This window comes from Saccoglossus kowalevskii, chromosome 19 (assembly GCF_978046115.1).
Source record: "Saccoglossus kowalevskii chromosome 19, keSacKowa6.1, whole genome shotgun sequence".
Taxonomy (NCBI): Eukaryota; Metazoa; Hemichordata; class Enteropneusta; family Harrimaniidae; genus Saccoglossus; species Saccoglossus kowalevskii.
The window spans coordinates 16,724,216-16,750,511 of record NC_140659.1 but is presented as its reverse complement, the minus strand read 5'-3'; the positions used below and the strand labels follow the sequence as shown (position 1 = coordinate 16,750,511).

General features: G+C 35.8%; 3 protein-coding genes across 7 annotated transcripts in view; 2 read left to right on the top strand and 1 right to left on the bottom strand.

The window, feature by feature from the left end:
- Positions 1–9,867, top strand: part of LOC100373951 (stomatin-like protein 1) — a 30,228-nt gene extending 20,361 nt beyond the window's left edge. The window contains exons 7-9 of the mRNA XM_085494114.1: positions 2,546–2,655; positions 5,591–5,818; positions 8,203–9,867. Of these exons, the coding sequence (XP_085350240.1) occupies positions 2,546–2,655; positions 5,591–5,818; positions 8,203–8,408 (544 nt within the window). The 3' untranslated portion in view covers positions 8,409–9,867. The remainder of the gene's footprint in view (positions 1–2,545; positions 2,656–5,590; positions 5,819–8,202) is intronic.
- A 2,129-nt stretch (positions 9,868–11,996) lies between these two features.
- Positions 11,997–12,452, bottom strand: LOC100374106 (histone deacetylase 6-like). Its single transcript, XM_002731591.1, has one exon. It carries the CDS (start codon positions 12,450–12,452, stop codon positions 11,997–11,999), a length of 456 nt encoding a protein of 151 aa, XP_002731637.1.
- Positions 12,453–12,615: 163 nt separating this feature from the next.
- LOC100374258 (stress-activated protein kinase JNK-like) overlaps positions 12,616–26,296 on the top strand; it is a 70,201-nt gene continuing 56,520 nt past the window's right edge. For 4 of the 5 annotated variants that reach the window (XM_085493814.1, XM_085493813.1, XM_085493812.1 and 1 more), the window contains exons 1-2: positions 12,616–12,838; positions 18,105–18,204. In XM_085493814.1, the coding sequence (XP_085349940.1) occupies positions 18,112–18,204 (93 nt within the window). In that variant the 5' untranslated portion in view covers positions 12,616–12,838; positions 18,105–18,111. The remainder of the gene's footprint in view (positions 12,839–18,104; positions 18,205–26,296) is intronic. The other variant, XM_085493815.1, reaches the window with a different exon arrangement.

Here is a 26,296-nt window from a genome sequence, read left to right as displayed (position 1 = left end):
TTCAAAGCACTAGATCTTTCTGGGCATTTGAAGAAAACTATGTTTTCATATTCTTGTAATTATGTGCATTAGTCACTATCGCCTCCCGAAAAAAAAAGATTTTTCGTTTGTTCGTTCATTCGTTTGTTCATTCGTTCAAACGTTTCACTGATATATCAAGAACCAGTTAGCAGATTTCAATGAAACTTGGTACATAGATGGTCTGGGATAATGCGCAGACCTGATTAGTTTATAGTTGAAATCAGTGCATATTAATTACCTAATTTGCATATTAATTTGCCAATTTCAAGCATTCATTTCTACATATTTTTTAAGTACTACTAAACAGATTCCAATGAAACTTGGTACATAGATGGTCTGGTATAATACGCAGACCTGATTAGTTTTTGCATATTGATTTCCTAATTTGCATATTAATTTGCCAATTTCAAGCATTCATTTCTACATATTTTTTAAGTACTACTAAACAGATTCCAATGAAACTTGGTACATAGATGGTCTGGTATAATACGCAGACCTGATTAGTTTTTGCATATTGATTTCCTAATTTGCATATTAATTTGCCAATTTCAAGCATTCATTTTACATGTTTTTCAAGTACTATTAAACAGATTTCAATGAAACTTGATATATAGGTGCTCTGAAATAATCCATATACATGCTTAGTTTCAGGTTAAATTATGTGCTTACTATTAGCATAATTTAACAAATTTATAGGTGTTCTACAGATATCTTGAGTACCACTTGAGCATCAAATATAAATAAAACTTCGTACATTAAGTGCTTTTGGATATTCCACAGATTTGATTACTTCAGGGTAGAGATCCATGTATATTAATTACCCACCTTATATAATGAGTTCATGTGACCTTATTAATATGCATAACTGTAATGTATTAAGCACTGCTGCAGATAGTGACATTCAACCAGTGCTATAATAAAGGCATTTGACAAGAGATAAGACTAACATACCACATATGGTCATGTGACCACATTAATATGAATAACCGTAATATCTGTGGTCAAAATAAAACACATTTCAATGATTTTGCATTCAATAAACACAATGCTTATGTGTAACGAAAATGTGCTTCTAATATAGTAAATACAGTATTTCCTATTTGTACTTTATGCCTCCAATCATCAGCACAGGAGCTAGTTCTATGACAGAACCCCACACCCTCCCTGTGGCTTTCGTTGCGTATGGAAGTTATTTTCACGAGTGATGCAGTGTATCCTGCGGCCGTACTTTCACGAGCAAAGCGAGTGAAAGTACAGCAGAATACAGCGCATCTCGAGTGAAAATAACTTCCATACGCAACGAAAGCCACGGGGAGGGTGTGGGGTTCTGTTATTATTACATATGTTCCATACTTGATAATTTCGTATTAAAGAAAGAACGTGCAAACCGGGATGGAATTTAGGTCGGGGAATCCCATTGCCCATTAATATGTTCCAATAGAAGTGTTACGCCCTAGCAGCGCGTGTCAGTGTAGAACGCGCCCGGAGAACGCGTGTCACTGTTTGTTTGAAATTAAAATAATCAGACGTCTAATCTGAGTCACTGTCCGAATAAATAACTCGTTGACGTTTAGTTGGGACCACGGCAGAACCAGAACTTGAACTGGACGACTATGATACACAGTTTATGTTGAAGTTAAAAGTTCCGCCTAGCTGCACCACAGTCCTTCGTTGAGGGACTGTGGCTGCACGCTACACCTTCGTGTTTGATGTTGCCTGCTGGTCGTGGATTGACTGAGTCTTGATTACCGGTTAAAATGTTGCTCTTTTGGCGTTGGTAATTTTTATTTGGAACTGAGTAACGCCGCAACGTCGCCAGCAGAAACCTGGTATCTCGATGCTGATGGTTGCAGCTCCATAGTAATCGCTGATTTTACTGCTGGTGGATCTTCTGAGAGCCCTTCAAGGTTTATAAAACTCAGTTTCCAGGTGGTTAACACACATTAAGTTCTCCCAATCGTAGTATTCCATGTGATGTACACCTGACTGTTGTTGAACGATTTGAACTGGATAAAAATAGCAGACGAAAATGTGTTTACAAAATAAAAATAGTTCGGTAGCCAATGAAAATACCATGTTCATTTGCATATTGACCGTGAAAATACCGAAAACATTATTGCATGGGTGATATGCAAATTAGTTTGGGCCAAAATAAGTGACTGCCTAAAAGTACCATTACTGTTGTTCAAATTTCATGTCACTCGGCAAGTATATTCATGTACCCCAAGCGGAAAATATCGTACTTCTAAATATTGTTTATTCCGAAAAACTGTACTCCTGAAGGGACTACTTTGTTTGCTCTCAGACCTCATTTGCATATGGGTTGTGGAAATACCGATTTTGATTTCAGGGACGAATCAAAATAAACTGCAGTACATATGTAATAATAAGCTTTCTTTGATTTCCTTTATATAGAGTGACAAGCAAACAAATAAATAAAACAAATAAAAACAAAAGAATGTTATGACATGATGTGGTATATCTAATTATCACAAATAGATTGGTGTACTTTTGTGCTTTTCAGATCTCAATCAACTGTACTAAAAGAGCCTAATCCATTTTCATTGGGGCAACTAATTAGCCCACCTATACCAGGCCTGCCAGTTGATGTCATGCAAAGAGCAGCACAAACAAGTAAGTTATGTCATACGATTTTTGCATCAATAAATACTTCACAACAGTGCAATAACCAATTATTTTCAAAGTTTACAAAACGTTTTGTTTTCTACTTTACTCGTATCACAGAACCATTAACTTTTACTAGTCCACACATGGCCAGTGTACAGTAGTCAGTCTGTGTCCACACATGGCCAGTGTACAGTAGTCAGTCTGTGTCCACACACGGCCAGTGTACATTGGTCAGTCTGTGTCCACACATGGTCAGTGTACAGTAGTCAGTCTGTGTTCACACATGGCCCAGTGTACAATGGTCAGTCTGTGTCCACACATGGCCAGTGTACAGTAGTCTGTGTCCACACATGGCCCAGTGTACATTGGTCAGTCTGTGTCCACACATGGCCCAGTGTACAATGGTCAGTCTGTGTCCACACATGGCCAGTGTACAATGGTCAGTCTGTGTCCACACATGGCCAGTGTACAGTAGTCAGTTTGTGCCCACACATGGCCAGTGTACAGTAGTCAGTCTGTGCCCACACATGGCCAGTGTACAGTAGTCTGTGTCCACACATGGCCCAGTGTACATTGGTCAGTCTGTGTCCACACATGGCCCAGTGTACAATGGTCAGTCTGTGTCCACACATGGCCAGTGTACAATGGTCAGTCTGTGTCCACACATGGCCAGTGTACAGTAGTCAGTTTGTGCCCACACATGGCCAGTGTACAGTAGTCAGTCTGTGTCCACACATAGCCAGTGTACAGTAGTCAGTCTGTGTCCACACACGGCCAGTGTACAGTAGTCAGTCTGTGTCCACACATGGTCAGTGTGCAGTAGTCAGTCTGTGTCCACACATGGCCAGTGTACAGTAGTCAGTCTGTGTCCACACATGGCTAGTGTACAGTAGTCAGTCTGTGTCCACACATGGCCAGTGTACAGTAGTCAGTCTGTGTCCACACATGGTCAGTGTGCAGTAGTCAGTCTGTGTCCACACATGGCCCAGTGTACATTGGTCAGTCTGTGTCCACACATGGCCCAGTGTACAATGGTCAGTCTGTGTCCACACATGGCCAGTGTACAATGGTCAGTCTGTGTCCACACATGGCCAGTGTACAGTAGTCAGTTTGTGCCCACACATGGCCAGTGTACAGTAGTCAGTCTGTGCCCACACATGGCCAGTGTACAGTAGTCTGTGTCCACACATGGCCCAGTGTACATTGGTCAGTCTGTGTCCACACATGGCCCAGTGTACAATGGTCAGTCTGTGTCCACACATGGCCAGTGTACAATGGTCAGTCTGTGTCCACACATGGCCAGTGTACAGTAGTCAGTTTGTGCCCACACATGGCCAGTGTACAGTAGTCAGTCTGTGTCCACACATAGCCAGTGTACAGTAGTCAGTCTGTGTCCACACACGGCCAGTGTACAGTAGTCAGTCTGTGTCCACACATGGTCAGTGTGCAGTAGTCAGTCTGTGTCCACACATGGCCAGTGTACAGTAGTCAGTCTGTGTCCACACATGGCTAGTGTACAGTAGTCAGTCTGTGTCCACACATGGCCAGTGTACAGTAGTCAGTCTGTGTCCACACATGACCAGTGTACAGTAGTCAGTCTGTGTCCACACATGGCCAGTGTACAGTAGTCAGTCTGTGTCCACACATAGCCAGTGTACAGTAGTCAGTCTGTGTCCACACATGGCCAGTGTACAGTAGTCAGTCTGTGTCCACACATGGCCAGTGTACAGTAGTCAGTCTGTGTCCACACATGACCAGTGTACAGTAGTCAGTCTGTGTCCACACATGGCCAGTGTACAGTAGTCAGTCTGTGTCCACACATGGCCAGTGTACAGTAGTCAGTCTGTGTCCACACATGGCCAGTGTACAGTAGTCAGTCTGTGTCCACACATGGCCAGTGTACAGTAGTCAGTCTGTGTCCACACATGGCCAGTGTACAGTAGTCAGTCTGTGTCCACACATGGCTAGTGTACAGTAGTCAGTCTGTGTCCACACATGACCAGTGTACAGTAGTCAGTCTGTGTCCACACATGGCCAGTGTACAGTAGTCAGTCTGTGTCCACACATGACCAGTGTACAGTAGTCAGTCTGTGTCCACACATGACCAGTGTACAGTAGTCAGTCTGTGTCCACACATGGCCAGTGTACAGTAGTCAGTCTGTGTCCACACATGGCCAGTGTACAGTAGTCAGTCTGTGTCCACACATGGCCAGTGTACAGTAGTCAGTCTGTGCCCACACATGGCCAGTGTACAGTAGTCAGTCTGTGTCCACACATGGCCAGTGTACAGTAGTCAGTCTGTGTCCACACATGGACAGTGTACAGTAGTCAGTCTGTGTCCACACATGACCAGTGTACAGTAGTCAGTCTGTGTCCACACATGGCCAATGTACAGTAGTCAGTCTGTATCCACACATGGCCAGTGTACAGTAGTCAGTCTGTGTCCACACATGGCCAGTGTACAGTAGTCAGTCTGTGTCCACACATGGCTAGTGTACAGTAGTCAGTCTGTGTCCACACATGACCAGTGTACAGTAGTCAGTCTGTGTCCACACATGGCCAGTGTACAGTAGTCAGTCTGTATCCACACATGGCCAGTGTACAGTAGTCAGTCTGTGTCCACACATGGCCAGTGTACAGTAGTCAGTCTGTGTCCACACATGGCCAGTGTACAGTAGTCAGTCTGTGTCCACACATGGCCAGTGTACAGTAGTCAGTCTGTGTCCACACATAGCCAGTGTACAGTAGTCAGTCTGTGTCCACACATAGCCAGTGTACAGTAGTCAGTCTGTGTCCACACATGGCCAGTGTACAGTAGTCAGTCTGTGTCCACACATAGCCAGTGTACAGTAGTCAGTCTGTGTCCACACCTTGACCTGTGAACAAACATATATATATATATATATATATAACATTTTTCTGATTATTGATTCTGTTTTAGTGTTCGGTAATTCTACTAGCCCATCTCCCATACAAACGCTTGCTGCTGCCAATGGACTTGGGGAGGCTGTTGCCGAGAAAACACAAGCGGCTACAATGTCTCCAAGTGATATTTTATCTGCTGTTAAATTGTTACTCAATGATTCATTGGTACAGAGTGTTGGAGCTGTGTATAAATTCATATTGCAAGGCAACGATGGGGGAACGTTTTACTTGGACCTTAAAAATGGTATGTTAAAACATCAATTGTAAGCTCCTATAACTATCTTCTGTGTATTTTTTTTTAAGTAATTAATGCGTTGAGCAGCCATTTTTTAGCTCCGCTGTCGACTTTGTCGAGCGGAGCTTATCATATGAGTGATTGTCCGTCGTCGTCGTTGTCGTCCGTCGTCGTTCGTGTCAATGTTTTACTTTTTCGACTTCTTCTTGAAAACTACAAGCCTAAATGCTTTGATACTTGGTGTATATGTACCTCGGGTAGACCTCTCTTAGGTTTGTTCATTTCATGTTGATATCTTTAATTCTCTAATTTTGGTGAATATTTTTGTCATTTTTGGTAAAAACTGATATTTTCGACTTCTTGTTAAAAACCGCAAGTGCAATTGCTTTGATACTACATATATAGGTACTACATGTGGACCTCTCTCAGATTTGTTCATTTCGTGATGATATCTTCAATTCTCTAATTTTGGTGAATATTTTTGTCATTTTTGGTAAAAACTGATATTTTCGACTTCTTGTTAAAAACCGCAAGTGCAATTGCTTTGATATTACATATATAGGTACTACATGTGGACCTCTCTCAGATTTGTTCATTTTGTAATGATATCTTTAATTCTCTAATTTTGGTGAATATTTTTGTCATTTTTGGTAAAAACTGATATTTTCGACTTCTTGTTAAAAACCGCAAGTGCAAATGCTTTGATATTACATATATAGGTACTACATGTGGACCTCTCTCAGATTTGTTCATTTTGTAATGATATCTTTAATTCTCTAATTTTGGTGAATATTTTTGTCATTTTTTGGTGAAAAGTGATATTTTCGACTTCTTGTTAAAAACCGCAAGTCCAATTGCTTTGATACTACATATATAGGTACTACATGTGGATCTCTCTCAGATTTGTTTATTTCGTGATGATATCTTCAATTCTCTAATTTTGGTGAATATTTTTGTCATTTTTGGTAAAAAGTGATATTTTTGACTTCTTGTTAAAAACCGCAAGTCCAATTGCTTTGATATTACATATATAGGTACTACATGTGGACCTCTCTCAGATTTGTTCATTTTGTGATGATATCTTCAATTCTCTAATTTTGGTGAATATTTTTGTCATTTTTGGTAAAAAGTGATATTTTCGACTTCTTGTTGAAAACTGTAAGTCCGATTGCTTTGATATTACATATATAGGTACTACATGTGGACCTCTCTCAGATTTGTTCGTTTTGTGATGATATCTTCAATTCTCTAATTAATTTATTTTGGTGAATATTTTTGTAATTTTTGGTAAAAAGTGATATTTTCGACTTCTTGTTAAAAACTGTAAGTCCGATTGCTTTGATACTATTCATATTGTTCATTTTCTAATGATGTCTTCAGTTCTTTAATTGAAATGTGCATTGCTAACAGCGGAGCTATCTCAGCCGATAGGCTGCTTGTTTTTTAAAGAGATATTTTCTTGCAAATATGTGGTCAATTGAGTGACCATTTTCTTTAGAGTAGCAATTTCTTTGAACATACATTTTCCGTGGAAAGTGTGGTGAGTTAGATTTTTTGGAAATGTATTGTGGGTTGACCGGTCATATAATGTTTTTCTTGGAAATGTGAGGTGAGCTGAGTAGCCATATTCTTGGAAATGTGTGGTAAGTTGAGTGGCCATATTCTTGGAAATGTAAGGTGAGTTGAGTGGCCATATTCTTAAAAATGTGTGGTAAGTTGAATGGCCGTATTCTTGGAAATGTAAGGTGAGTTGAGTGGCCATATTCTTGGAAATATAAGGTGAGATGAGTGGCCATATTTTTGGAAATGCATGGTAAGATGAGTGGCCATATTTTTGAAAATGCATGGTGAGATGAGTGGCCATATTTTTGGAAATGTAAGGTGAGTTGAGTGGCCATATTCTTGGAAATGCATGGTGAGATGAGTGGCCATATATTTGGAAATGCATGGTGAGATGAGTGGCCATATTTTTGGAAATGTAAGGTGAGATGAGTGGCCATATTTTTGGAAATGCATGGTGAGATGAGTGGCCATATTTTTGAAAATGCATAGTGAGATGAGTGGCCATATTTTTGGAAATGTAAGGTGAGATGAGTGGCCATATTTTTGGAAATGTAAGGTGAGATAAGTGGCCATATTTTTGGAAATGAGCAATGAGATGATTGGCCAGTTTGCTGAAAATATGTTGAGTTGAGTGGTCATTATTTGGAAATGCATGGTGAGATGAGTGGCCAACTTACTAAAAATGTGTGGCAAGTTGAGTGGTCATTTACTTCGGAAATAAGCAAAGAATTAAGTGGCTACTTTTGTAAAAATGTGTGATGAGTGGTATTTTCTTGGAAATATATGGTGTTTTGAAGAGATTTTAAAAATCAGTTTATTGAACTTTCAAGGTTCGGGTGATGCTGGCAGTGGTGATCCAAATGAAGAACCTGACGCTGTATTGGAGATGACGACATATGATATGCAAATGATGTTTTCTGGTGAACTTCGACCTTTCCAAGCCTTCTTAAGTGGAAGATTAAAAGTGACTGGTGACAGAGCTTTAGCCATGAAACTTGATCAAGTTATTAAAGGACTCCAAGATTCAAGCTGTTAAAAAAAAATTATTTCATAAACCATACAATCATGTGATATTATTGATATGTGTTACCCCCCGGTATTTCATAACTCTATATACTTCAAGTTCAAAATTATAAAGAGGCTTCATTTGGTTAATTTGTTGTTCCTCTTAGTGTAGTGTTTCATGTGACAATCAAATTGCAATATTTCTGAAATCTAGGCTGGGGTGGCAGTAGAAGTTATGAAAAACCTCAATAGAGTTCTATAGAATTCTATTGAATTGAATTCTACAGAGATAGAGTTCTATAGAATTATATAGTTTTCAATAGAATTTCTGTAGAATAATCTATATAAATTCTATAGAATTTCCATTGAATTCTATAGAATATTTTTGCAATGGGTACCCCCTGGTACCTTTAATTTATAGCAAGTTCAAACTAGTCAGTATATGAAATTATATAATAATGTAATAAATTTCATAAAAATTTTACCTGTAAACATTGAAGGCCAAGTTTTAGCAATTAATAACATTGTCAATATTTATCATAGTATTGATGTCAGAGTTCAGATGACAGTTAAGATATTAACTTGTGGATTGTTTATGGATATCCTATGTGAGGCTGGACAGATTTCTATTTTTCTATATGACATGCAATTCAGCAGAAACAATGGATATATTGAATGAAGGAGCATCTTTGGTAATCACACAGAGTACAATAATGCAGATAAACTGTATTAAGGGTTGACTATTCAAACTTGGGGGGGCAGAAAAAAACTGCATGTTATTTGTTTCTTATATTTAGTTTTGACTGACGTTTTTTCTTGAAGCTTTTCTCTATCCAATCTGATTAAAATAGAATCCTGGTTTTACTTGCTTTCACAAACAAAACCATTTTTGCAGCAAAATAATTGTAAATTGTAACGTCAAAAAATAATTAAAATAAATAATAATTATAGTAATTATATATAATAAAATAAAGATTAAGCCAACCAGGATCTTATTTTAATTAGATTGTTTTCTATCATAAATATTTTTGTGTGTGTCTTTTTATAAACATTTCTAATTTATTCTCTGAGAAAACTCACCCTCATTTTTTAATGGTCAAGCCCCTTTACAAATGATGAATAAAGAATGCTTCAAAAAATACCCACTAGTAAAGAAATTGAAGACTTCTCAAAAAGGCCAGATTATAATATTCCATGATATATGCATAGCAGATAGACACTTAATGATACCAGTATTGATACATTTAATAGAAAATATTCTGTAAAAATGAATAGATGTTGGATGAATACAGACTGTTCTATGAATTGCTATATTGAAGTTTTACTGTAGCAGTGGATTTAGTTTTGAAAGCTTTACAAAAAAGTAGATTTATATTAAATTGATATACCTGTTTTCTCATGTTGCAATTGTTTTTAATATATTCTCTGTGATTTTTGATAGTCATAATAAGCTGTATGGAATAAAAATAATTACAATTCAATCAACAAAATATTCTGTCTCTGTGGCACATAATGATTCAGCCATTATTTCTGGACATTGAAGTCTTTTCTGGGGGTACTTGGTGCTAATTTTGAATACAGGGCAGAAATCCCCCAAACGTGATGTGGTGTATTTGGAAGGCAGGACAGACTGTACTCTTATGTGTACTGTGAAGTAAACAGTTGGAAATCAAACTGGGAACATTCTTGATACAGATGAACATGCTTACTACTGGACCATCACTGTACCATACAACTAAGAGGTAAAGTATTTACTAAAGTGCCAACACTATTAACACTACGGGTATGTTTGAATTCATTTCTCCAACTATTACCGGGTAACACCTGAAATATATATTAATAGTAGCACACATGTGGTGTTGGGTTTTTACGAGAACACAGAAACGTATACATGAACAGAGATTGGAAACGCACGTGTATAAATATTGGGACATATTCCAATCAAATCGCATTTTAAAACGTTTGTTTCAACATGTTTCACAGTAACTACAGAATATGGGTTGCATTCTTTATTTTCAATGAAGAGAAATAGGATATGATATAATCTCCCTCCACAATTCTATTCACAATTGTCTAGCTTCAAAATATCAATGAATGTTCAAAGATTACCAACAATGAAAACTAAATTTTATTTGGGGGAAATGATTAATTTGTCCACTAGGTGGCGCTGTTTATCTGAAGTCAACTCCTGGTAAACCAAAATCTGCACAATACTGTGAAATACTTTATTTTAGCTGGATTTAATTTTCGCTGAAAAGACATGTTGGGTGTTTTGTATGGAATTTATTTTCATTGATTTTTGACAAGTTGACTGTAAAATATAAGAAAAAAGGTATATTCACTGGATTTTATTTTCACTGAATCATTCCTTCAGCAAAAATTAATTCCAAGCGAAAATAAAGTATTTTACAGTATGCAAGACATACCAGAACCAAGCTTGATCAAGATCCCAAACAGGGTAATAATATATCCAAGTTTGAAAAAGAATGGATAAAATCTGTTTGACATATTGTAACCACAAGAAAATAGTTTATACTAATGCCGACAAAACCAATAAGTACAGACTGTATCTTTCCCTTCATCTATGACACAGACAAAAAATGTTGCACAATAAATTTTTATTCAGAATTTGTACAGATTTCCGATGTGCATTTTCTACAACTGCCCCATTTGTCACTTTCAGGTTTGAATTCTTCCAGAGAAGGGAAATGTCGCTTTACTCAATGACATACAGTCAATTGAGAAAGGCAGACATAATAATGTGCGGCTGGATAAAAGAACATGTGATATGTGCAGCCAAAATATAGTTGAGGATGAGCAACATTTTGTAATGAAATGTCCAGCTTACAGTCACCATAGGGACAAATTATTCCTGACTGCACAAAATAAAATTCCAAATTTTGATAAAGAAAATAGTCAGAATAAATTAATTTTGATTATGGCAAACCATACTCTAGCACCAGCCTTAGCTGTCTTCTTAAAAAACAGCTATGGAACAAAACAGCAACAACTATCAGTGTATTAGGCCACATTCTGTGTTCATTCTATATTCTGTATTCACCATTGGCTGCAAATTGTATTTTTTTGTTTTTAACATATCCAAAGCTTCCTTCATTTGAACTCAGAAAGGTTACTTTACATCATAAGTACACTACATTTCACAAAGCTTTGAATGTGTTTAAAATGAAATCAACAAATGTTTCATGAATTTCAATGGCAGTTCAAAATAACATGACTATGATGGGTGATGGGCGTTACTCAAGGTAAACATGAGAGTACTCTAATTGTAAACGATAATAAAAATCATTCACAGTTTTCTGAAAAACATAGTACGGTACTGTAAAATTACTAATTTTCACTGGGTTTAAATTCTGCTGATTTACCATTTCAGGCATATTCAGTGGGTTTTAAATTCACGGTTTTATCATTTCGATAATGTGTTCTATGCTAAATTTTACAATTCACTGGGTTTTAATTTAGCGTATTTTCCAGTAAGTGAAATAAGCAAAATTAAAACCCAGTGAATAATTAACCCCTTTACAGTATGTGAAACCACGGTTACTGGTGAAGTTTGCTGAAAATAAATATTTTCAAAACGTGTCAGCAATGATGTAAATGTTCATTCAGGAATATCTTGTCCGAATTTACTGAGGTGGGCTGCTCTTTTTGCTGGTAACAGTGCTATATTGTGAACGTATGAATCACACGGATAACACCAAACAGATAGATCTGCGTAGCTTAGTGTCAAAGGATGATTTGACTCAAGATGATGCATTAGCATATGCTCATTAATAAATCTTCCACAGTACACTCCATAGCAACAAAGGCAAACCCAGTTTTCTCTGGTGTCTTCACACCCAGACTGTTGGCACGGGGTACTTGTGACCAAACCTCCCTCCGGAACTGGATTCACACTTCCCTCTAAGTGGGGACACCATCCTAACGGAACCACGGCAAACATTGCTGCCTCAGTGGCTGGTAACTCTACGTTTCCGAGAAATTCCGAGACAGCAGAGTGACCTTCCCCGGCACATGCACCATCTTCTGGTTTATCTGCACTTGAGCTTGAAGCCATGTTTGTTCGAATGCCTCTTCCGAATATTGTTGTGACATATACAAAGCGCACTGAGAAAGACAAGCTTTTCGTTAAAATTAGGTTAAACTTTGACGCGAGCCCTCATCGGTGACATTTGATGGAATCCACACACTTTCTAGTGACGTTTATGTGCAGTTTGCAGGGGGTCGCATTGACGTCACTAAAGTCGGGATATTCCTGGATGATAAGTTATACTATACGATTGTGTGATTATATTGTCCAAAAATCTATGTATTGCAATCTTCAGTTATTTCTGTGGAATTTATGAAAAGACTACATGGTTGTGGAAAATAATAGAAGGAGAAAACAGCTCAGGGGTTGCCGCTAGGCTTGATTTGGGGTGATTTTCGGCAGATCTTGTTCAGGTGAGTAGATCGGTTTTCACATGTTATATTATCGTTCGATGCTTATTTTTCCCCAGAAACCAAGTAAGGATGAGATCATCGCTCGAAACTTGAGTCAGAATCGATGATGCAGAGTTCAGGCTACATAAATTGTAAAAGAACCACGAAAAATATCGACTGTGAGTTACAAACATTGCAAACGCTCTCGAAAACGAGCGGCTTCAAAGCAGATACGATTGAATATTATCAGCCGAGTTACGCGAGTCGGAAATTGCTAAAATATCGGCGGACTCAGCTTCCTTCGTTGGATTCCGACATTTTCTCCCAGTCTTCGTCGTATTTGCATCACTGAACGACATATATTTGAAGAAAAAAAAAACACCCGTAAATTTAATTATTTGAATATCCTTGTATCTGTATCACCTGTTTGTAAACACCAGCAAAAGCAGGTGAGTCGATTTGTTTGAAAGAAATTCTAAAATCTATAAATAGATTTTTTGCACGGAATAATTTATTGTTCATTTTAACATGGCCATGAACTTTCAATAGGGGATGTAGTTTCCTGGAACGGAACAATTATGCTGTTTTATTTTTAACAGCGCTGTTATAATGAAAAACATGATGTCACATATCTAGCTTTTCTAATGTATCTCTTCTGGCTACCCGGTGTTAGTTACATGTGACGTTTTTCATTATAGTTTAGCGATATAGCATTTTGGTTATCATGCTAACAGTTTTATGATTGAAATGCTTTTCTATTGAGGTTTAATAAAAGTGTTGACCCAAATCTTCGATTACTTTTTAAAACCATATTTTTCAATCCGTCCACTATGTCATTTATTTTTAGTTGTCTGATTCATCATTTATTTTTGTTATTGGGTGGGAATAGAAAAAAAGGATACAATAAGACATTGATTGAAATTTTTAATCTACTGATCTGGATTATGTTTGCTGTACATAATATTGAACCATTCCCTTGAAGATTAAATTGGGATTGAAAGCATTATGCTGCATGGATTACTGTAAAATGACTAATTTTCGCTGGGTTTAAATTTCGCTGATTTACCATTTCAGGCATATTCAGTGGGTTTTAAATTCACGGTTATATCATTTAGATAATGTGTTCCATGCTAAATTTTACATATTCACCGGGTTTTAATTTAGCTTATTTTCCAGTCAGCGAAATAAGCTAAATTAAAACCCAGTGAATAATTAAGCCCTTTACAGTAGTATTTCATGGGTATTTTCAAAAAACGAGGACATGTAAAAGCTGAATATGCCGTTCATATGTCGTCATGTAAAAGTGTTTTCTCCATACATGTAGGTCTTTTAATTAATTATGGTACTACTATGGTTTTATTTGAAACAAAAATAATTATGTATTCAAATGTAAATCTAGAGCTTCATACAAATGTATTATCAATTATTTATGAGGTTTTATAGTTGTAAATCCTTTATTTTGTGATGTATTGTAACATGTTATTTCTCCTGCTTAGTCCCCCTAAGCCAATGTTAATTTCTATGGGGCACCAGACTCAGAGATTCAAAAATACAAATTTATAAAAGGTACATGACTACAATATAAACACATTACAAAAATTCTCTCTCAAAAAAAATACAAATTTACATAATTCAATAGTCATTTCAGCTAGCTTTGTATCTACCTGTAGTATGGCTTCCATGAAAATCACTGTACATGTATTTTGTGAGGTCTATAATTGCCTGGTTAAAGCCAAAATAAATTTTGCTTCCTGTCATTTAATGCATTTATGTTTACTGTAAGCTGCTAACTGTAGTTTTATTTTCTAAACAATCTTCTATTCACTGTAAACAGTATAGAGTTATAATGTAAATTGCAGGCGCTTCTCACTAGAAAATTAACCCAATTTTACTAAGCGCTCTCTAAGTGTTATTAAATATGATAACTGAGAACATAAAACACTTATTTATTAACATTAATCCATATTACATCATAATGGGATATTTAGTAAATTTAAAAAAAAAAATCTCAATTTACTACTTTTACTAGTGACAGAGAAAACAGTTTTTTCGTGTAAGTGATGAGGCAGTGTGTATGGACTGTTATTGCTGATTCCATCGCTAAGCCAGCTACTATATCAGTTATGTATATTATCATATAGATACGTTTCATATACATGTATGTACCAATTTTCAGGAAAGGCAGAAATTGTTGAGGATGTTTTTAGCACTTTATACAAAGTTATATAGATATGTTTATGTGTCAGGGGAAACACCTTTAACACTGTTGGTTTCAAGCTGTTGGTTTACCAGACCATTTTCCGTTCACCGCGAGATCCCATGTTACACTTGAAATCAAACACAAAAACAGGACAAACAAAGGTCATAGCATCATAATTGTGTTAAAAAGATCATGTAGGATTTTACAAACGCTTATTTTTTGGCTATACACATTTGCTGATGGTCAGTTTTGATTCAGTAAGGATATCAATTACTGAGATACAAAAAGTAATGCAGGCCGGGCACAAGGTGTTGATGGGGGTGTCAAGTTGCAAAGTTTTGTATTTCTCGGCCAGTCTCCCTTTGATATAGCTCTATAAAACTTATTACAATGAGTTGAATCCATCACTGTGATTTCTAGTTCTCCATTGAGCAGCAGTCTGTTCATTTGTAAAAAACTCACAAACTTGTGTCAAGATAAATGAAATCAAGTCATGTGATTTAACAGTCGATGATTCCATTATTCCATGGTGGTAAAGAAAATTTGTTTTCAAAGTTGACCAAGAGGCGAACTGAACAGAAAATGTGTGAAATTATCCAACCATGATGGCATTATAAAGCTGAGATGTAGTGATGTTTTTCAATAAAGCAAACATACTATAAGGGTAAACAACCTGTGGTATACATTTTATCGGTTTTCAATGCTTGAACCCACCCCCCTTTCACGCGACCCTTCGTTAAGTCGTGACCCCTGATAAGTCTACAAATAATATTATACAAATAATAGACAGTTTTAGGAATCAATATAAACTTTTTATGTAAAGCTTGGTGGTTCAGTTGATTTACGTTTTCAAATGAGACTTGAATGCCAAAAACTGTAAGTGTAATGTAATGCACAAAAAATTATTGCGTAATATTGTTGAAAAATATGAGGAGAAATAATATAGAATAACACCAGTGCTGATGGTAGGTTACAATATGTCATCTGGAATTTGAAAAACACTACTAGCAAAATATATGTTCTCGCATAATAAGCCAGGTACAGTATAGGGAGTATCACCATGCAGGGAGACTGTTGAGTGGAGTGGAATGGTTTTCGGCATCTGCTGACAACCAAAAAAAAAAATCACAATTCAATATTGGCACCTTGAAACCACAATTATGTTCAAATCACACCTTTTGTGAGATTTCAGTGTTCGTGATTAAACTGTGGGGGCACTATTTGCCACATCAAACTGTGAAGGCACTATTTGTGATCATGCCTTGTGAGTAAAAGCTTCTTTTTTTTTCACAATTTCAAGTAAATCAGCTGCGTATTATTATTATTATTATTATTAGTAGTAGTATTATTATTTGCAAAACATTTCAAATTTCAGCCTCAGGAAAATGCTTTCAAAATTCCGTCTGAGTGACCACAACTTAGAAATAGAATTAGGTAGAAGAACAAAGCCCAAAATAGAATTAGAAAATAGACACTGTAATAAATGTAACACTAAAGCATTAGGAGATGAAAAACATTTCCTGCTATTTTGTACTGGCTATATAGAACAAAGAAAAAAACTGTTTGATGCAGGGTTGATGAGTGTACAATAAATATTTACACAATGGATGTGAATTCCATATTTAAAAAGATTATGGAGAATAATATAGCTTTAGCAAAATACTTAAAGAGCACAATTTTTAAAACCACAGAAAGTAATTAATTTATTTTTTTCTTTTATTTTACTAACATTTTATTTTTATCTCTTATGTATTGTATGTATTTATGTTCCTTACCATACAAAAACCCTCTGAAGGTTTTTAGTAGTGTAATAAAGTTATTATTATTATTATTATTATGACAGGAGCATGTCGAGTTAAAACATCTAATAAAACAATAAATAACAAGATTATGACTCAAAATGGTGCATTTATTTTGTATAGACATTTTCCTTATCGAGTAAACAATCATTTATTTCAAGTTCACGTGACTTGTACCTGATGCGGTACCTATATACAAACCATGCTTCCTATACTCAGCATGTAAATTCCAAGTGCATATTGGCTAGTGTTACATACAATATGTATGCTGTGTTTGTATAGAACAACAATCCATGCTACACTGTACATACACATTAAAATTAAAAAGCTTATACTCATAAATAACTATTATATTTGAATCAAAGTTGTTTCAGCTGTCCTGACTCGAGCTAATCATGTTTGAAACTGTTAGCTAATTCAGATGAAAGCCAAGTTCATAGGTTGTTTTGATCCAAATTAACTACTAGTAATCTAGATTAAACATTAATTATTGATCCATAGGGGTCAGCAAATTTTGGTTTGAATAATATCCACTTCAAACCTGAACATTGGGGGTGGAGTGGGCGTGCTCTCCCACTCGTGTGACATCTTGCTTCAACTTTCAATGCAGGAAAAAGACATCAACCTTGTCTTTAGATGAGGCCTTTTTTAACTTTGTCGAGTAGAGCTTATCGTATGAGTAATTGTTCATCGGCAGCATCGTCGTCCGTGTCAACTTTTTAGATCCGCTGTCGACTTTGTCGAGTGGAGCTTATCATATGAGTGATTGTCCGTCGTTGTCCATGTCAATGTTTTACTTTTTCGACTTCTTCTTGAAAACTACAAGCCTGAATGCTTTGATACTTGGTGTATATGTATCTTGGGTGGACCTCTCTCAGATTTGTTCATTTCATGATGATATCTTTTATTCTCTAATTTTGATGAATATTTTTGTAATTTTTGGTAAAAAGTGATATTTTCGACTTCTTGTTGAAAACCGCAAGTCCAATTGCTTTGATATATTATACATATAGGTACTACATGTGGACCTCTCTCAGATTTGTTCATTTTCTAATGATATCTTCTGTTCTTTAATTGCCATGTGCATTGCTAACAGCGGAGCCATCTCAGCCGACAGGATGCTTGTTACTTTTTGATTTTCTTCTTGAAAACTTCAAGCCTGATTGCCTTAATAAATGGTGTATATGTACCTTGGGTAGACCTCACTTAGATTTGTTCATTTCATGTAGATATCTTTAATTCTCTCTCTGGATAATTTACTCTATCATGTGCCTGTGTTTTGTTCTAGAAATTGTATGCCTCAATATTTTGGGAGTGGATTTGAATTTCATCAAGAGTTGAACCTTCAGTTGGCATTTTCTCAGTGGTACTCTCATGCTGTTAAATTAGTAAGTTTCTACTTCACACCTTTCCATCTCTCTTATTTAAATTGGCACCAACCAGTGTACTGCAATTTGTGTCAGATAACACTATAGATATACACTATTGAATGAATGTCACACCCTACTAAACAGACCATATTCTGTTCAATGTGAAATTCTGTGCTATTTGTGAAATCAAAATTATAACAGAACAAAAAAGGTCATAGTGAAGTCAAAACAGTGTGGGATTCAACAAAGTACTTTTTGGATATTTCCATGCATAATGTTTTGTACACATTTATTTGATGAGGGTCAATTTTGATGAAATAACGGTATCTCAACACCATATTCCCCTCTGAAAAATCAACTTTTCGATATTGAACCATAAAAGAAATACAAGCTCAAAATAAAATCGTTTGATTTTTGTGGCAGACGTGCAATCCATGACATTCTCACATTATGTAAGATCTCACAGTGAATGGAAGATGGTCTGTTGGATGAGGAGTTGGTTCAAGTGTGTAATCCACAGGTGAGCACACCACTGTAAACTACTTCAATCTCGCAAGGGATTTGAGGATGTATACATAAACTCTGTTTGCCGCCATCATCAAAGAATTGCTTGCTTACATGGCCTGTAAGTTGAAAAAGTTCTTGGCTCTGTTTGAACAGTGTTGACTCAAGTTAAATAGATTGAATTCAAAATAGAAGCCAATATCATTATTGGGAAATGACAGACGCAGACTTTTAATTAATTTTAATATAATGTGCAGTTTTGATGACCTTCAGAAATGTACTGACACTATGTAAAATGTTTGTCATTTTGAACAGTATTTTTCGTTGCGCAATTATCAGACTAATGACAAATATTTTTAGCCGAGTCGTTATATTCTGAAACTTGTTGGCCCTACTGTAAAGTTCTTGGCTCTAGGGCTAAGAGTCTGCCTTAGTTTAAAACAATGCATAGATGGTCTTTCATATGAGAAGAAGGTGAAGATTTAGTCTATCCCTCACCATCCCTCTAAAAATTGTACTAGATTACAATGATCGCTTGTATAATATCCAAATATGGACAAAGGTATACATTATAATATTCTTGGGTACACAAACTGAAACTTCTGATTAAAATACTGTACAGCTTCAGTCAACCTCTTTTTGAGATGAATCTCCTTTGATGTGTACCTTTTTGTTCTATGGACCATATGTTGAGCCTGCAATGGAGAAATAAAAGTACTCCTGCACAGAGTGCATATGCAAGAGATGTTCAATGATTCCTTTGCCCTGTTTTGTATACAAAAAATGATATCATTGTAGTTATGATGTTTTAAAAATTCTAGGGAGAAGTATGTAAATTGATACTATGATAAGCTATTAAAGTAATAATAATCTTTATTGAAACCGTATCCCGAAGTGGGATCGTAGTTGAAAATACAATAAAGTAATACAAAAAGATAGCAAAAAAAAATTAAATTATTTGGTGGTTTTATTATTTTTTCTTGTCGTAATTTGAAACAAGTGTGGATGAATTTTCCTAGCTCGATGATTGTTTGTCATTTTTACTTTTTAGTATATCTGTAAGTAAATACTGGATTTACAATTCCAAGATAATCTCTCATACATGTAGTTTAATATCAGTAGACATAGGTAATTACAGTCAGAGTTTTATGTCTATGCTTTGTAAGCAAGGATTAAAACTTTTTTATGGTGATTACGTGTGTCAGTGTGTTCTACATTCACTCCTTCATGAGGACATTTTGTTCCAATTCTATAGAAGATTGTTTGCTGCAACTTACAAATTGTTGTAATGGTCAAGTCTATCAAAAGAGTCAAGGATACAGTACATTATATGTAAACGTTTATACATATAGCTACAAGTTTCATCATCAGATATTTGTGGTGGATTGCATGGAAATCTGTGTTGACATGGTTTATCTGTTCGCAGACCATGTCATTTGCTGATTTCAATGAAAACAAATGGAAAATTCAATGTATACATCAAACACACACACAGGGATTGATAAGTAATACAATTATTGACACAAAACTGACTTCAGAAAGTACAACAGTAAGGTCACTAAAAAACTACATTTATAAAACAACAAAATTACAAAAGTAAAGAAAAATAAATATAATACATGTACACTTTACTGATAAGAAAAAACAACAAAATACAAATATTAAAGGTAAGTACACAAAATTATAGGAAAGAAAAACTAATGGTAATAATAAAATCTCAAATAAGTACATAGCAATAGAAATGAGTACATTGTACAGTTACCGGTACGAATACTGGTAATAATTTCCAGAAATCACACAGCCATTGCTTGGATAACCCCACATGATGGCATTGGAACATTTTGAAATTGGTTGCCTTTAGACTTCCAACTTATCAGTAATGTGTAAAGTATATCATAACTGATATTACAACCAATTGTTGGGTGTTATATCTATGTTGTTATGGTAACAAATTTGCTTTATGTCACAATGTTTTGCAAGACCATACTCTTATTTTAGAAACCACACCCACTTTTGCAAAACTACATTCAAATTATATCTTGACGCTCAATTAACATAAATTGCTAATGTCGTTTAATGTCCATATTTAGTAACTAAAACTTGTGTTACAAGTGTAACTCAATGTGTTCGTAACTCGATGTCCGTAACTCGAACAATTCACGATCTCTTTGTAGATAGATTTGTGAGCCTATTATTAGTGTGAAAGTCACAAACTGTTTTGGAAATAATGAAGACAGCCAGTGATTTAGAAATCAAAACTTGGGGCTATGACTTTGAACAGCTACTAGCCAGAGATAGACAATTTGTCTTTTTGCACTAATGACATGAATCGTGCAGTAGTCCGCAAGGCTTTTACAAAGTAGTGAACTTTAACACTACATCAATGCTTTCAGGGTCCGTAGCGTTGGGAAAATCTTTGGATGTTTTGAGATCTGGAAAATCTTTGAGCTGTCTTTAAATTACAGGAAAAACTTTAAAATCTTTGAAAATTCTTTTCTTTATAGTTATTAATTCATTTTAGAAAGACCTGTTTTATCTGCATAGAGTCTTTTTTTATAAAGTGTTTTCTACCCCAGTTCCGACAAGGGTCGGCAGTGATTGCTATCCCTGCGCCCGCCCTTCCACCATGTTGGCCTGAATTAAGGGTCAAAATGTCTTGGGAAAAATGAAAGAAAGTTTGGGAAATGGTCTGAAAAAGTCTTGGAAATCATTTGGCTCTCGGTCCTATGGACCCTGGTTTTTATAAGTTCCAGAATTCAAACTGCATAAAGGAATGTTTAGTCGGATGTGTGTTCATTACTATACTTATAGAGCAATGCATTTACAGTTATGAATACACACTTTTGGTCCGTGCCTGGGAATACCTGTTATTGTTATTAATTCAGAAAGTTGATGTTATTCAAGTTGAAAGGCTGAAAATCCACCTCAGTTCTTGATGCCCATCTTAAAATTACAAGCTAGATTTAGAAAGTAGGAAGCCAAAATGTGATAATTTTCTATAAGATGCAAGTCCTACATGTGAACAGTTATAGTTTGATTGAGTTTCTTTGGATTGTATTGTTGAGTATTTTCATGTGGGTTTAAGAAAGAGGATTTGGCTATTGGTTTTGTGATTAGATGAAGTGGATTTAGCTAAGTTGTAGTTGGACTGTGTTTGTATGGTAGGTGTATTTTCATGTGGGTTTAAGAAAGAGGATTTGGCTATTGGTTTTGTGATTAGATGAAGTGGATTTAGCTAAGTTGTAGTTGGACTGTGTTTGTATGGTAGGTGTATTTTCATGTGGGTTTAAGAAAGAGGATTTGGCTATTGGTGTTGTGGTTAGATGAAGTGGATTTAGCTAAGTTGTAGTTGGACTGTGTTTGTATGGTAGGTGTATTTTCATGTGGGTTTAAGAAAGAGGATTTGGCTATTTCGTGTTGTGATTAGATGAAGTGGATTTAGCCAAGTTGTAGTTGGACTGTGTTTGTATGGTAGGTGTATTTTCATGTGGGTTTAAGAAAGCGGATTTGGCTATTGGTTTTGTGATTAGATGAAGTGGATTTAGCTAAGTTGTAGTTGGACTGTGTTTGTATGGTAGGTGTATTTTCATGTGGGTTTAAGAAAGCGGATTTGGCTATTGGTTTTGTGATTAGATGAAGTGGATTTAGCTAAGTTGTTGTTGGACTGTGTTTGTATGGTAGGTGTATTTTCATGTGGGTTTAAGAAAGCGGATTTGGCTATTGGTTTTGTGATTAGATGAAGTGGATTTAGCTAAGTTGTAGTTGGACTGTGTTTGTATGGTAGGTGTATTTTCATGTGGGTTTAAGAGAGAGGATGTGGTTATTGGTGTTGTGATTTGATGAAGTGGATTTAGCTAAGTTGTAGTTGGACTGTGTTTGTATGGTAGGTGTATTTTCATGTGGGTTTAAGAAAGAGGATTTGGCTATTTGGTGTTGTGGTTAGATGAAGTGGATTTAGCTAAGTTGTAGTTGGACTGTGTTTGTATGGTAGGTGTATTTTCATGTGGGTTTAAGAAAGAGGATTTGGCTATTGGTGTTGTGGTTAGATGAAGTGGATTTAGCTAAGTTGTAGTTGGATTGTGTTTGTATGGTAGGTGTATTTTCATGTGGGTTTAAGAGAGAGGATGTGGTTATTGGTGTTGTGATTTGATGAAGTGGATTTAGCTAAGTTGTAGTTGGACTGTGTTTGTATGGTAGGTGTATTTTCATGTGGATTTAAGAAAGAGGATTTGGCTATTTGGTGTTGTGGTTAGATGAAGTGGATTTAGCTAAGTTGTAGTTGGACTGTGTTTGTATGGTAGGTGTATTTTCATGTGGGTTTAAGAGAGAGGATGTGGTTATTGGTGTTGTGGTTAGATGAAGTGGATTTAGCTAAGTTGTAGTTGGACTGTGTTTGTATGGTAGGTGTATTTTCATGTGGGTTTAAGAAAGAGGATGTGGCTATTGGTGTTGTGATTAGATGAAGTGGATTTAGCCAAGTTGTAGTTGGACTGTGTTTGTATGGTAGGTGTATTTTCATGTGGGTTTAAGAAAGAGGATTTGGCTATTGGTGTTGTGGTTTGATGAAGTGGATTTAGCTAAGTTGTAGTTGGACTGTGTTTGTATGGTAGGTGTATTTTCATGTGGGTTTAAGAAAGAGGATTTGGCTATTGGTGTTGTGATTTGATGAAGTGGATTTAGCTAAGTTGTAGTTGGACTGTGTTTGTATGGTAGGTGTATTTTCATGTGGGTTTAAGAAAGAGGATTTGGCTATTGGTGTTGTGGTTTGATGAAGTGGATTTAGCTAAGTTGTAGTTGGACTGAGTTAAGAGTTTATGGTTTATGTTTTTTTATTTTGGTTTTGTGGAAAGAATGTGCCAATGGCATAAAATCTGATTTTGGTAGACTTCTAAAATAAAAGGGAAAAGTACAATGTAGGTGTGCGTTTGCGCACAGAATTCTATGCGGCTAGATCACACATTCCTTATAGTTGTGTAGTACGAGTCAGATTGAAAACTGCTTTTTCATTGGTTGGCAGCTTACAATTCACGCTATTCATTAGCATAATCGCCATTTTGAAAACAGAGTGGTCATGATAGATGGCACAGCAGAATAGACCAGTCATGAAAATTTCACTTCAATGCCAGAGATTTTACAAATTCACAATTATTATATATAAAGCAATAAAAATGCCATGGCTGGACACATATGCAGTTTATCTAGTATTTCTGTGAAATTATGGAGTGAGCAATATTATTAGCAGTCAAATTTCCAAAAATTTCATGATTCCATCAAAATAGCTACCGGTAGTCACTTTCAAAAAATGTTATGCTTTTAAATCACTGGATCAGAAAATTTATAAGTGATTTAAAAAGTAAAGTAAAGTGAGTAAAATTTAATGGTTTGCAGTACTGTGTGTTGAGATGGGAATACTTGTCTTGAAAATGGATAAAACAGCACCATGCATGTGTGTGTAGTACATGTACTAAAATAGATAAGTGCCTTCTGTGAGTGGGTCTACATGGGAATACATTACATGTCAATTACTGGTACATGCCATGTCCATGATTCAGAGCAGTAACAAGGTAACACCTTGAGGGATTTGACAGGGATTTCATTAGGCATTGAATCAGTGGAACAATATACATTATACTAATGTAGGTGGACAAGGTACAAGAGTGGAATAATATCTTGGTTTGTTATACATGGTAAGGCCAAATGAACTCATTGAGAAAAATGAAAAAAATCCCTGCCTACATTTTTACCTGAAACCACCAAACTTGTTTATTTGGTATGTGTATCTCTATGTATTAAAGTGTGTTGATCGGACATATATTGTAATGTACTGAATTTGATTGTTCGTTAACCTTCTTTCGTTAACCTTCGTTAACCTTAACCTTCTCAAATCGATTTTTGTTAGCATTGATCCATTTTACTTTATACTGTCTGGGTCATATACAGCTTTAATACTCCCAATCGCATAATTCAGCATAATTTATAGTAATAAAATGTTTGCTTTCCTTGTCCAATTTTGCAGGGAGACCCCAGTTTTTAATGTGGGTACCATCTGTCCATCCGGAGCCATTTCTCAGACATACAATGTACTGTACTTTGATCGATCACATTCATACTTAACACACAGTCCATGTATGGTAACTTGCATATCCATGTCCATTTTCACCGACTGGTGGCCATTTAGTTTTTCATTTATGTACATGCCCATTTCTTACTTATACATTGCCTGATTCAGTTGAAAGGTTGCATACATGTACTATGCTCTTAGGTAATACCGTAGATTGTGTTTTCATAAATTTTTTCGAATTGTGGCCATTTTGTCTAAAAACATGAAACCGCAGTCTGTATTAAAATCTGTTTAGAATCATTTCTCGCAGATGTATCAGGAACATATACATGTATATATATTGGGTTACACATGCTGTCATTTTAACAACTGTTTTTCTTCTTGATGGCTCAGTACAATAATTCTTCATACTGGATTTTGGTTGTACATTACATTTTTAGTGATTCAACTAAATATGCTCAGCCCATTACATACATTACCAGCAACAACTGATGGCATCACAGTACTATTTAGTAAAATTTATACCCACACACTGGATTGCTGCTAGTGATGGAATTTGGAATTAACCTTTCTACCACCAGTTTCCTCTTTTCATCACAATTTCACAAAATAGTTCTGTTTATAGTCTGCACTTTCTTTCAGAAGATCAGGACAAAAATAGTCAAAATATTTGAAGGTAAAACTGAAAAATGATTCAAATTTTGTCTGTTAGCTACAAAATTTGGGTTCATTTCCAAAAAATATTGAAGAATATAAGAAAAAGTACAGAAAAATTAGGATGGAGAAAATCTGGTGGTGAAAAGGTTAAATACAGGAAAGGGATTGAGGATTGTCAGTGCTTGTATTTTCTGTCATGCAGTGTCAGAAATCAAGACTCGTCAACACTAGGGGTGTACAGATAACAAATGGAATGGTCTTTCCAAGATAATGGCCATTATTTCCAATACAAAATATACTAACAAGCCTCTTGTGTAAAAACTACTAATGAGATGCAACGTCTAAAATCATTTAGTCAATAATGAATGATAATGATATTTCCATAACCCTATAAAATAATACTTTTTAGCTAAATATAATTTAAATTAAAAACTCAATTAATTCAGAATATTCTTCGTTTTTGTTGTTGAAGTAATCAGGTGGTTACATTCAACACTGCTATTCGTAACCATTGCTATATGGCCAACACCCACAAAGGAAATACTGTCACTATCAAATTTGCCTGCTCTAAATATCGTCAACCATGTTAAATGGATTTTAATCTTCATCAAAGCACTTTCTTTCCTGCTCAAAAAAATGTTCTATAAATAGATTGTATCGCCTCTTGGCTTTTCATTACGTGGTTTTGCGACTGCACTTCAATATCTTAATTATTGATAACGTGAAGAAAGGCTCGTCGATCTTCACTTCAACTTGCACGAGATTAAAATTGCATCTAAAGTGTGCTGAGCAAGTCTGGCATGTTGTCATGGAAACAAGGTGGAGAGAACTGACAAGTTATTTTAGTTGCATGACTGAACTTGTTTTACATGTTTATGCATTATAATC